Source organism: Gymnoscopelus microlampas, assembly GCF_963454915.1.
Source record: "Gymnoscopelus microlampas genome assembly, chromosome: 10".
In the NCBI taxonomy this organism is placed as follows: domain Eukaryota; kingdom Metazoa; phylum Chordata; class Actinopteri; order Myctophiformes; family Myctophidae; genus Gymnoscopelus; species Gymnoscopelus microlampas.
The window spans coordinates 53,219,314-53,232,431 of NC_139947.1; the positions used below are offsets into that span (position 1 = coordinate 53,219,314).

A 13,118-nucleotide genomic window follows, 5' to 3' on the forward strand; every position below is an offset into this window, starting at 1 on the left:
CACTGATACCCCAAACTAGTGATGCTTTAAAGTCAAGTGATACTGATGAATACTGTTACAATATATGTTGACTGTGTCACACAAACAAAAACTGAAAACACTATTCATTCTTATTGGTTTAAAAATATTAAACAAGTATAAAAAGTTTCAACAAAAAATCATGAACTTACCTCCTGAAGTTGGACTACGTCGGTATACAGGCTGACAATATAGAGGTTTGCCTGACTTGCCTGCAGCTTTATACGGTAGTGTCTCTGAGCTGGGCGAGGTTTATCCCTGTAAGTTTCGTTTCACCTCTTTTATTACTGTTTACAATCATATGAAGTCAGTGTGGGCGGAGGCGAGTGTTTAAGCTGTAATGTGTAGACTTTGGTCCAACAGGACACCTGGACCATTAGTCATGTGAATTACTGACTGAGAATAAGATGCCCTGAGAATCACTAGAATCTGAATAATGTAACTAAGTGATGTGATTTTGAATCCAATGTTGCAATCCTAAAACCTCTCTATTAAATGTGGTGACTGGTCATTCAGATATATGTGGATAAACCCTGTGATAAAGAGAAAGTATCGCTCTTGGTTTTTCACTTGTGCTATAGGGAATACTTTCTATAGAATATTTCAAGGAAGGAAACTGGGACTGGTACCCCTGACAATTACATTTCCCATGCTTTGAGAAAATGATAAGCAATTTAGTTTTTCTCTATCACTCCCCTTGAACTTCTTGGCAAATTGAAACTACTCATTTGTTATGATCCGTAGCTTATCAAAAGCCTAATCTCTCAAGACAGATTCAGCTATAGATGAAATTCTTTTTTTTTTTAGAAATTGCCAATGGCTTCACAGATTGTTGCTCACCTACAGTATTTTAAATGAATTTGGAATAAAGCTGAATATTTGTACCAAATAAAGATTTATATTTTTCTATTCTACTTGAGAGTCCTGCCTGTTAATCATGATAGCGGGGTTACACTGATATCCTGACATTCTGCTTATTGCACAGCGTTTTATCTCTAAAGGTCAAAGTTTGATTTGATTTAATAACCAGTTTACACAGTAACAACGAAGGAGTAAGGGGTGGGCTTCTGTGGCCTCCAAAGGCACAGATCAATTAAAAACAAAAAAAAATGAAAAATATATAGCCTACAGCAGGGGTGTCGAACTCATTTTGGGGTCCGGGTCACATTGGTCAAATGGTGACTTGATGTGGGCAGAAACCAGTTGCGGACGCACATGTGCGCTCACGCACAGGGCCGCTTCTCCCTACACGCACACTACGCAGGTTGCGTGGGGCCCTGCCTACCCGCCGATCAAAGAGGCCCCCTCTCCGCCCCCTCCCTTCAGCAGAAAATAACGTGAATTACTGCGTTCACATCAGCGCAGCCTGCGCAGCACACTAAAACCGAAATAAAGTAACAAAAAAAGTAACTTTATCCCCGGGAGTCCCTCGCGCGCATGTGTCCCGTATCCTGCGTAGGGCCCCTGTGGAGTCTAAAGCGGCACTGCTCACGCATGTGCTTTCCCGGATTGAATGGTTTAAATACGCTCAATTAACACTGAGGATTTCACTGGGCAAGCTCCTGAGAAATAAAAGAAGCAGCTTTGATACATTTGTAAGTCTTTAACACATATATGATTAATGCTTCTAACTACTAGCCTGGTTCCAGACCATAGACCCCGCCCACTCTCTGAGTGAGCTCCTCTTGGTCTGGTGTCATAATGTGAGCCTAAGGCTTTTCACGATCAAAGAAAAACCTGTCAACTCAGAGTCGGGGGTGGGGGTGGGTCTAACGACAAGCCAATCAGCGAATATCTGCTAAAACAAGCTGTGCGATGACGTCAGATGTAGACGGATCCGTAGATCTCTTGTGATTGGTTTAGGGAAATTTGAATCCCCTCCCCCTAGTGATCGTGGACATTGGAGCCAATTTCAGACTGAAGCTCTACGCAGCTTCAGGCTGATAATAAGGCTATCTAACTACCTAATACCATTATTATATTTTTAAAAATATCCAAAATGGCAAATTTACATGGTGTAGCCAGCATGAAATTTCATCTAAATCACTTGCTGCTTCCAGACACCTGACATCTCTTTGCTTTAACCAACTTGTCAATGTCAGGAACCAGTTATTTTTATAACACTGCACTACGTTCACGTGTGTGTGTGTGTGTGTGTGTGTGTGTGTGTGTGTGTGTGTGTGTGTGTGTGTGTGTGTGTGTGTGTGTGTGTGTGTGTGTGTGTGTTTCAGACAGACAGACAAAATTCACGTCTGTGCTAGGCTAGCCTCGGAAACCCATGGCTTTAAATGAATACCAGTGAATACCAGTACACACGTAAACAGAGTAGTACTGTCTGAATACCAGCACACACCCATCAGTAGGCACCACTACTCACAGTGGGTGTTATATAGGTTTTCTCTCTCCTTTTCACCAGTAATACTTTATTTTAATTGCAATTACCTCACTCCACCAGGTTAGGGAGAAAAGATGAAACGTAGGGATTCCTGACAGCTTCATGTCAAATAGGCCTTGAGTAAGTGAGTACCTAGAAAGGCGCTATGAAAATGCAATTTATTATTATTATTATTATTAGTGCCCATTTATGAATATTCACCCATGTATTTCTTTATGGATGGTCTCCAAATCATCTAATTATTATCAGGAGTAGACGACCTATCATATTCACATGCAAATAGAAAGATACCAAGCCCTCCTTCTTTAATGATTTTTCCTTTCTCAAATGTAACCAAATGGACCCATTCTATTATACCGGAGTCCCCCAGGACTGTCTACTAGGCCCCCTCTTTTTTCCCCTTTTTTAACACCAAATCTCTTCCCCAAAAATAGCCAATCTACAGTGATTCATACTGTACCATACACACATTGAGCTACTTGTTGTACATGTACAGTACCTGCATCTGCACGCGTGCGTGCGTGCGTGTGTGTGTGCCTGTCACTAAGAATGTTCAAGCTGACGATAGCAGTCTGCGAGGAGGAAACGTTCCTGTAAGTAGCAATCTGATTCACAAAGATATGCTGGACTGAAAGTTTGGCAATAAGTGTAGAATGTCTACAGTATATAGAATGTGTCAGAAGTACCGTACAATAAGTTAAATTCCTGGTTTCTGATCATTCTATGATATCTGTAGTTCCAGTCGGCTATTCAATGAAAAAAACTGTTCTCACACTCACAGACTCACTCAAAGCTCACTCTTTTATTTTTAGATAAATTTATTAGCCAGAATACAGTGATCGAGTAACAAGACTTCGTACAAAATGTGCTTTCTTAATCCAAATATGCAAATCTGAAAATGAGGCTATGTGAAACAAATTCAGATTGGCTCACATGATAATAACTGTGAGGCCTCTTAATAGTGGGAGTCCTGCTGTTGTGTTCCTGAGATCTGGGGTGAGATGGTTTTCAGAATGGTGATGCGTTTGGGGTCCCAGACGCAATTCTCTTCCAAACCGCTTTTCACCATGCCACAACCGGGGGGCACCCAGGCTGTGTCATAACCATGGGCGTGCCAGGTGTACTGCTTCGGATGGCCTTTGTAAGTGATGGCGATCACTTTGCCCACTTTGACTTTCACCTTAAAGACAACACGCTGGGACTCCTCGAGATCGAGTGGGTAGCGGCTGGCTTTCTCCAGGTCCCGGCTGAGGTACACCCCAGGGCCCAACATCCCCTCCTTAGACGGGGTGAAGCCCTGGGCCTGGATGGACTTGGCACTTGTCTTGGAGGTTCCATGGTACATGACGTAGGTTCTACCATCTGTTGGAGCTGACGAGTCATGGCGGCGTTCTACTCCAGGTGGGAGAGAGAAGTCCTCTTCAGCCCATTTGAAGATGACTTGACTTTGAATACGAAACTTACTCATGTTGGTTTCACTGTCAAAACAGAGATACTCAGGTGTATAAAATGAGCTGAAGTGAAATGCATACAAATTAAGAATCTCTTTGCGTGGAATATATATAAATAATGCATTTAAACGGCCTCTGCACAATCAAACTAAACTTTTTTTTATAGATTAGAGCTACAGTAACTTTAAAGCAGCTCTGTGTAACTTTTTAACAACTATATTGCATATTATGTCCCACAAAATTATAATGTTACATGTTTAAGCAATAACAGTCATTCTTCCATAAATGTATAGACTCAGGGGGGTCCCTGCTATAGGGCCTTGACTGTATTACTATGTATACATAATAGGAGAGACACTGAGTTTCATCCTGTATGTACACAGTTCATGAAAACTAAAAAGAATTAATGGATCAAAGTGTTCCCTACATTTCTTTGAGCAGTACACAATACAGATTATATTTTAAACAAGTACAACAAATGAGTTGCAACAAACAATCATGATCTTACCTCCTGAAAGTTGGACTACGTTGATATGCAGGCTGACAATACAGTATAGGAGGCTTTATACAGTAGTAGCCTGGCGTAGACAGACTATATCACTGCGTGGATATGAGTCTGGTGCTTCCATGAGGACGTTTTTTTTCCCCCAAGGGGCGGGATCAAAACAATGGCCCTCGACGCAATTGGTTAGACCTACAACCAACTACCAATTACAGTCTCCCATATTCGAATACTGGGCCCTGATCGGGCACACACGTCTTCTGGAGCAGGAAATGGATTCTCTATGGAGCGGTGCCAGACCGCAGAGTGCAATTTTTTTTTTCACTCGCAGATTCGTCTGGTCCCAGGCTAATACAGTAGTGTCTCTGAGGTGGGCGAGGTTTCTGCTTTTAAGTTTCGTTGGCTTCATACAGTAGTGTCTCTGAGCTGGCCGAGTTTCTGCTTATAAGTTTCGTTTCACCTCTTTTCTTACTTTTTTATATCATAGGAAGTCAGTGCGGGCGGAGTCAACTGTTTTCTCAGAAGCTGTAATGTGTCCCCAACAGGACCAACAGGCATTTAACAAGGGGTTAAATTTGTTCTCCTGCTATGCCACAAAAATGTGGAACGCTTTACCAACAGTCGTGAAGGAGTGTAAATCCTTACTCTCCTTCAAAACCGCTCTAAAAGAGTACCTACCGGAGGCTGCAAATCGAGTAGAATCTGAATAATGTAACTGTAACTAAAGTGTGATCTTGAATCCTATGTTGCAATCTTAAAATCTCTCTATTAACCCATTAAGACCTGAGGCCGATTAAAAACAATATCTTCTAAATCGTAACAGTTTTCAGAAAAAAAATGTATTTGGTCTCGGGCCCCCCCATCTCAAAATATTTCGATCCAGGGACCCCCAGAAACAAAGGGTGTGTGTGTGTGTGTGTGTGTGTGTGTGTGTGTGTGTGCACGCGCGTGCGTGTGCGTGCATGTGTTACACAAGACCTATGATAGTGAAGGTAGTTGTGACACTGCATTCCTTCAAATCCTGTCATGTCACAACTATGCATGGCCTAAGACTTTCTCACATGATAGAAGATTTCTCATCAAGATATCACCGTAATGGAAACCACAGCTACCTTGCCAAACCAAAAAAAATAGTTTTGGTTTTGGTAAAGTAGAACTGGTAGAACAAGCCAGCAATCTCTATAATGACACGCACCCCCTCACCTCTGCACATAAAGGGCCCTTTGCTCATGTGCGATGGTAGCACTGTACTGATAAGACCCACCTATTAAAATCCCAAATACGGAATACACTTCCATCATGCCACATTTAATGTGTGTATCTGGTGGGGGGGGGGGGGGGGGGGGATAGGCTGTATTAAGTGGTGTGGCGGCCGCGGTCCCTGCACCTGGTGCTGATCCTATGAAGCCTGAGATGTAGTGGAGTAGAAGTCAAAGTACTGAAAATTGGAAATACTCCAGTAAAGTAAAAGATACCTCAAAGTTGTACTTAAGTACAGTACTTGAGTACATGTACTTAGTTACTTTACACCACTGCTAGTGGGACAATGGTGTTGAAAGCTGAGCTGTAGTCCACGAACTGAGCAACATACGCACGTACTTGTCGTTCAGCTTTTTGTCATCCATGTGTGACAGGACGGTGCAGTGTTGCCAGATGGAAAATGTTGCATTATCGTACCGGAGGCTTAAAGGTGTAGTGAAATGAAAAATATGTTTTTCACACTTTTAGAGCATATCCGTGGTCATCATATGGGCATACCATACAATAGATGCCAAAAAAAATGAAAAAAACCCATTTTTGTGTATTTTTACATCTAAAGTCCCTAAAAAGCCAATCTTAATTACTTCCTGTAAACGAAAACGTGCTGCGTGATGACATAATACAGCCTTCACGAATATAAATGAATCTTGATTACATGCACCTGTTTGATTCCCATAGCTGCACGTTCTTCAAACACAGCTGATTTTAATTACAGAGATACTCCGTTTTGAATCTCATTGAAGATGAGTGTATTACTCATTTTAAACTTCATCTGCACACTAAAATATGTATCTGAAAACATTATAGGTTAGAAATAAGCCAGGTAGTAGCAAACGTGCTTCACTGGCCGTCTCTCTCTCTTGTAAACAAACACTAGCCGTGTGCCAGCACGGCTGAAGTGATTGAAATCCAACGTCCCATAGCCTGAAGGGATGGGACCTTCTGATTGGTTTAGAGTCGTTGAGCCGACGTTTCGGGCTGAACCTTCAAAATAAAATGACCGAAAATGTCACTTCAGTGCGTCTTTAAAATGATCGTATTTGAAAGAAAACTATCGTACACAGCCAAAAAAGATAAATCACATGTGTAAATATGTCATTTAAAAAAAATAGCGTATCAAGTGTAAGAAACAACCCTGTTTGAGACTCCTACGTGACAAAAAAAAAATCACTTATGCTGCGTGGAAGCAGGCAACTTCCTGTACCTTACACAAATAAAAGCGTGAAACTGGACTGGAAAGACGCGACCGGTGTTTTTAATGCCTCCAAGTATAGATCTAGGGTCAGATTTACTGATTTACTGACTTATTTTGAAAAGCTTAACCGGATCCTGAAGCAGAAGCCAGGGAATGTAGTAAATTCACACACTATTTTTTGTGATATGGCGAAATTATCATACCTTTGGGCATTTTTGGAATTACTGATCGTACATCGTACAGAGGGTGAAATTATAGTACAAATAGGATAATTATCGTACATCTGGCAAGTACTGGGACGGTGAGAAGAGCCATGGTAATTGCATCATCGATGGATCTGTTTTGACGGTGTGCAAGCATGCCACGGGTGGAGTGAGGCAGGTAGCGTGGAGCAGATGTATTCCCTCTCCAGCTTCTCAAAGCATTAGCTGACTATCAGGGTGAGAGCGACAGGTCTCCAGTCGTTCAGACATGTCACCAGACTCCCTCCCCAGTCACAGTTCAGAGTTCTCTCTCACACTTATGCCAGTGTGCCAGTGATTACCCTCCCTGTGTCAATGTTGGCACAGAGATGGTTGCCTACCCCTGGATTAGAGTGTAATGTTGTGAGAAGAAATTATAAAGGTGGTAATGCAGTGATAAATTGAGCTTTGTGTGTGTGTGTGTGTGTGTGTGTGTGTGTGTGTGTGTGTGTGTGTGTGTGTGTGTGTGTGTGTGTGTGTGTACTGTGTGCGTGCGTGTGTGAGAGTGAGAATGACGATGTGTTCTGCAGTGTGTTGTGCACCACAAATGTCAGATCTACAGGCAGAACTGCGTGGCATCACGACAGCATTGAGAGCTTGTAGCTCGGCTATTTGTGGTGCGTGTGAGTGACCCCCTGCCGCAAGGGTACATGAGGCAACAGCAGAGCGACAGCGCATGATAGAAATACTCCTGTCTATATCTGTCCAATCTCGGAACCCAGATTCAACTGAAAAAGGAAAAACAGCGACCTCTGTTCGTCCCTCCTCAGTTGACTCTGGGCCAATGCTAATGTGGGACCCGTGCGCACGGAAATGGGGTTTAAGTCTGCCTTCAGCGCTCCACTTCCGGGTGGTGCGACTATGTTTTCATTCCCACTAACAATATTTCTACACGGAACACTAACACCACTTCTCCCAGAGAAAATGGATTGTTTTGGTTATAAGCCCACTTGTTTCTATGATGAAAGAGTAAGTTAAAATGTGAATATCTTTCCGTGGTTTTGTCTGCTCCGCGGACGCTATTGTTAAATTAGTTTTGGTTAGTTTCCAGTAGGGAAAGCTCGACGGACACGTGAATCCCGCCCACTACATTTGATTGGATAAAGCGCAGCCTGCTTCCTGATCTGAAGGCACGCCCACTCCCACACAAGTGTACACGTTAGGACGAAGCTTCAGGACAGATTCTCTCACGCAGTGCAGAATCTGTTCTTGAGAGATTAATATCTGTCTATCTGTCTATCTGTCTATCTGTCTATCTGTCTATTTGTCTATCGCTAATAATTAGGGAATTGTAACAGCCATTCGATGTCATTCAATGTTTTCACAAAGTGTTTTGAAAAAAGGAGTCTAAAAACTAGTAGTTGCAACACAACACACACCATGTAGAGTTTGCTGTTTAACGTTCTTCAGATAGCTAAGCAACAATTCTAACCCATTGTGTTGATATCCATGCCCGATGTTGGCAAGGAGGAAGGCAAACTGTTGTGCTTCTTACCATATCACCTCCTTCACATGGCAAACCTTACTCTACAAGTGTGAGCTAGCCGTCCCGTCAGTTTAATCTACCCCCCCACCCCTCTCTCTCTCTCTCTCTCTCTCTCTCTCTCTCTCTCTCTCTCACTTTATTTTAACCAGTGCATTCTGGGTTATGATATTTAGACTGCCATGTCAACAGACTAGGGAAACTGAGCAAATTGAGTCTGTGTAGGATCTGTAAAAGAGAGTCATCAGGGACCTGTCAACATGAAACTTGGTGAGTTTACTTAGGCAGAAAAGGCTACAAACCATGAAAAGTGAGATTGTTATTGATTAATGAACCAAGGTATTTGTTCCTCTTGACCCTCAGTGATGGTGTTCTGAATGAAAGGACCATTATGTCTTTTTTCTTTGATACATTGAGTTGAAGGAGTTTGTTTTTGCACCAGTTTGAAAAATAATCAACCACAGGGCCATGAATGATTCATCGTCATGGTCAAATTGTCAATCTTCACGATATATCGGTTATCAAACTGGCCTGACAGTCATATATAATATAGATGAGTAAGTACAGAACACAGCCCTGGGGTGAAGCAGTAGATGAACAGAGCTCACCTGACATGCTCTCATTCAATTCATCCAATCAACACAACTAGAGTCAACACCAAAGTAGTTTACAGAGTTCATCCAGCTTGGCATGATTCTGAACAGGGACGTGCACAGATAGACTCTAGGTGGTGCTAAAGCACCTGCCCTTTGCCCTCTTGACCAGAAGTGCCCTTTTGGAAAAAAAAATGTTTTTCTTTTCTCAGTTTACAGCAGGGGTCTTCAACAGGGGGTCCGGGACCCCTAGGGGGTCCTCAGAGTTACTACAGGGGGTCCGCCAAATCTTTATGTCATATGATTTTTCTTTTTACCATAACCACTCGAAACCTAGGATCCCTTTTCTGAGGAGAACTTTAGCCAAAAATAGCAGATCTACAAGCCCACAACGCCTCGCGCTGCGAGGCGTTGTGGGCTTGTAGATCGGCTATTTTTTGCAAAGAGGTATAGGTGTAGAGGGAAAAAAGAGCAGACCAAGTCAACAAGAAAAAGTATAATTTACTTGAGCACCTGCCCCTCAAAATGTCTGTGCACGCCACTGATTCTGAATAAAAAGGTGACAGTAGCGTCCTGTACACCCTGAAACTCCTATATGCAAACAGAACATGAAACAATAACAATCTTTCTAAACAATACATTCAGGGGGCTTATTTATCAACTGTCAGGGTAGGACTGCTGATCTACAACCTTATCATTACTTTTAATGACATGTAAAACAGGTCACAGGTCAGCGCACCACTATGCACACATTGGTCCAGGTCTGGGCTTTTATCTCTAGACTGGCCTTTATAGACAGAACGTTTATCTAAGTCATTAATGCGTGTGTGCGTGCGTCCATATGGACAACATAAAGAAAGCTATTCTGTATTCAAACAGACATTGATTATATAAATGATACAAACCAACAGCAGAGGTAGGTTATATGGAGGAAACAATTATTTTTAATTAATCATTCATACAGTAAATATTTTTTAATTAATCACTGTTACAGTAAATATGTATGCTAATGAATATTATGTTTCAGAGCACTCATCTCTAAGTATCACTTATTGTTTCCTGAATTTGACATTTATTCATTTTTATCTTTGCATGATCATCTGGAACTTCAACAATTTCAATGATATTCATGACGAACAAAAACCTAACCAATAAAAGCCAATGAGGCCAATTTATTACCACAAGCAATCCTGAATAGCAGGTTTGAATAGAAGAGAGTAAAACATGTGGAGAAGAGAAAACTGATAATTTCTAACTCCCCTCCTCGTCTTTGTACTCAGACTCAGCATCAGAATCAGAATCATCTCTGAAGGTGATCTTAAGGAACATCTCAGAGTTCTGACTCCACCTGTGCTTGGCCCTCAGATTGAGATCATTGCTGAGCCACTTGTACTTCCCCTGGTTCTTCCCCACATAGTCCACATTGCACCACAGCTCGGACATCTCATTTGTATCGGACACAATGTGTTTGATGTTGGTCGAGTCCTGTCTTGTCACTACGTTTGAAACCTCAATACCGGCAGAAGCATCAAAAGTAGCTTTTGTTAGTGGACCTTTACCTTCAGCAGAAGCGCTAACCCCCCCTCCCACTGTGACAGCGCTCTCTGTTTCCTGGGTGTTGCCGCTCTCGCACGACTTCACGTTCCTCTTGAAGGTGATGGTTCCTCCGCAACCCGCCGGGGTCCCCGAACACCTCTCTATACGGATCATGCCGGGTTCCTCCGCCGCCACCTCGCCGCCGTCCAGCACCGGCTGCCCGTGGTCCAGGCTGGTCGGGTGGTTGATGATCACCGCAGCGTTGCCCATTCTAGACTCTAAACAAAAAGACAACCGTTTGAATCTGACCAGTAGCTGGGAGCAGTGTTGATTTCGATCGACTAAAACTAAGACGAAAAATCTTCGTCGACTACCAGTGACACTGACGGAAAATAAATAAAAACGAAATAAAAATCAAGCTGTGATGACTAAAACTATGACAAAATATATTGACAATTTCGTCAACAAATAAAAACTAGACTAAAATGTTTGGGAGGGACTATAGTGGAGAAGAGATCCAGTACAACTAAGACAAGTCATCATGGATGCACGCGGGTGTCACAGACCGAAATTAGCCGATCTACAAGCTCACAACGCGTCGCAGCACGTTTCTAGCCTCTAGCGTCACGCGCCTAGCCTCTATTGGAGAGGATCCAATCAACACAACTAGAGTCAACACCAAAGTAGTTTACAGAGTTCATCCACAAACAGGCGGGGTTGAACAGTGTTGAAAGATGATGAGAAATTGTCGGGAATAATAGGGGGTCCTTGGTCTCCTTGGTATAGTAGATTGGTAGAAATGAAGGCACTCTCAAACCCGAAGTAAGTTATAATAGGAAAGGTTTATTACAGCAAGCTCCAACGATACAGCAAACAAGGTCGTCGCGATATTCTCTGACTCTAATCCATATATATCTTTTGGACTTTCCCAATGCCTCCTCCTCTCGTTAGTTATTTTCCAGGCATTATCTCATTCTCACTGTCTCTAACTATGATCTTAATTATTATTGCTCAACATTCGTTCTCCTCTGCTGTCCCAGCGGACCGCAGAGGAGAACACAACATGTTATTGTCAGGCTCTTTCCCGTTATGTCCCCGAGATCACGTCCCCGATCACCCTGACTTCACCTTATTGCTCAGTCAATACTCTTATTTCTCATCCAATTCTGCCCCCCTCCCTTTCTCTTCTCCTGATTAGCCGACTCAGCTTTTCTAACTCTGGGCAAACGCTATCATGTGGAATGTTTTGCTGTGTACTCCACAATACAGCTCTTCTTTAATGTCCCAATCTCTCCATCTTTCCATTTCTCCCTGTATGGCCTTTAAGCTGTGTCTTGCACCCACAAAATATACAAACAGCTTGGCATGATTTTGAATAAAAGATCATGCATGGTGGCAGTAGCGTCCTGTACACCCTGCCACTCATATATGCAAACAGAACATTAATATACTGTACGATACAACGGTCTTTTGAAACAATAAATTCAGGGGGCTTATTTATCAACTGTCAGAGTACACAAATTGTTTTCAGGATACAAATTGAAGTTCCCAAAAAGTGTATGCTTTTCAATCAATAATTCACTGTTGTCAAAATAAACATCCCTTTCAGAACTCTCTAAAACTGGTTTTAAATATTTGGGTGTAAATGTTACTCTAAAGATGTTTGCCTTACCACTGGTGTCTGGCTGCTGTTCTGTGATGTAATCTGGTTGAGTTCAGCTGCTGATGAGAAAAGTAGAGATGCTCCTGTGTTTTTATAGCCTCCTGCATCCTGTACACGTACAGTATGTGGGAGGAGAATAGGGTTGGACCAATGCAAGCACAGTTGTTTGCAACTGAATCTGACTCCATGTTATTCATCAGCTGTCAGAGTTCACAGTTATCATTGTCTCTTACACGATAGGTTTGATTGATTGCCGTGTGTCTTATGTTTGGATGCCTCCCCTCGTGTTTGATTGATATCAACACTGGATGTTTCGCAAACAACTTTTTCATGACATAAACCCGCAGATTAGACGCCCTTATTATACGGCTTGGTTGAATGCTCGATTTTGATTGGTCAGTCATCGGTCATTATGACCGATGAGCTCTATAACGGACCGATGTGTAATCAGAGACTCAGAACACCTGCTCATATCAACCTGCTGCTTGGTTTTATGCTTCATCCAACATGACAGCCTTGTAAACAAACAAACAACGTCATTTACAACTAAACGTTGCTCTCAAGAATGTTTTTGAAAACATTTGAAGTGAGAAATAGACGATGCAAATTAATAACCGAAAAGCCATTCTATTTGATCCACTACACTTCCTTGTTTATCTGGCGCAACAACGGGGGAATACCAAAACGCTCGCCCCAAAACACAGTTGCCCCGGGGGCAAATACGGCGGTATTACAGGCAAATCGGCGGTATGTAGAATGGGGGGCGAGTGTGTTTTTGGG

At 42.4% G+C, this 13,118-nt stretch overlaps 2 protein-coding genes across 2 annotated transcripts; both read right to left on the reverse strand.

Moving 5' to 3' along the window:
• Positions 1-3,234: 3,234 nt before the first annotated feature.
• Positions 3,235-4,491, reverse strand: LOC311054492 (uncharacterized protein). The gene is made up of 2 exons (XM_084070504.1): positions 4,373-4,491; positions 3,235-3,891 (listed from the first exon to the last, which is right to left on the reverse strand). Exon 2 carries the CDS (start codon positions 3,879-3,881, stop codon positions 3,369-3,371), a length of 513 nt encoding a protein of 170 aa, XP_083926630.1. The 5' UTR covers positions 3,882-3,891; positions 4,373-4,491; the 3' UTR covers positions 3,235-3,368.
• Positions 4,492-10,143: 5,652 nt separating this feature from the next.
• Positions 10,144-12,480, reverse strand: LOC311053580 (uncharacterized protein). Its single transcript, XM_084069188.1, has 2 exons — positions 12,348-12,480; positions 10,144-10,953 (listed from the first exon to the last, which is right to left on the reverse strand). The coding sequence occupies exon 2, from the start codon at positions 10,943-10,945 to the stop codon at positions 10,391-10,393; it is 555 nt and encodes a 184-aa protein (XP_083925314.1). The 5' UTR covers positions 10,946-10,953; positions 12,348-12,480; the 3' UTR covers positions 10,144-10,390.
• Positions 12,481-13,118: the final 638 nt, after the last annotated feature.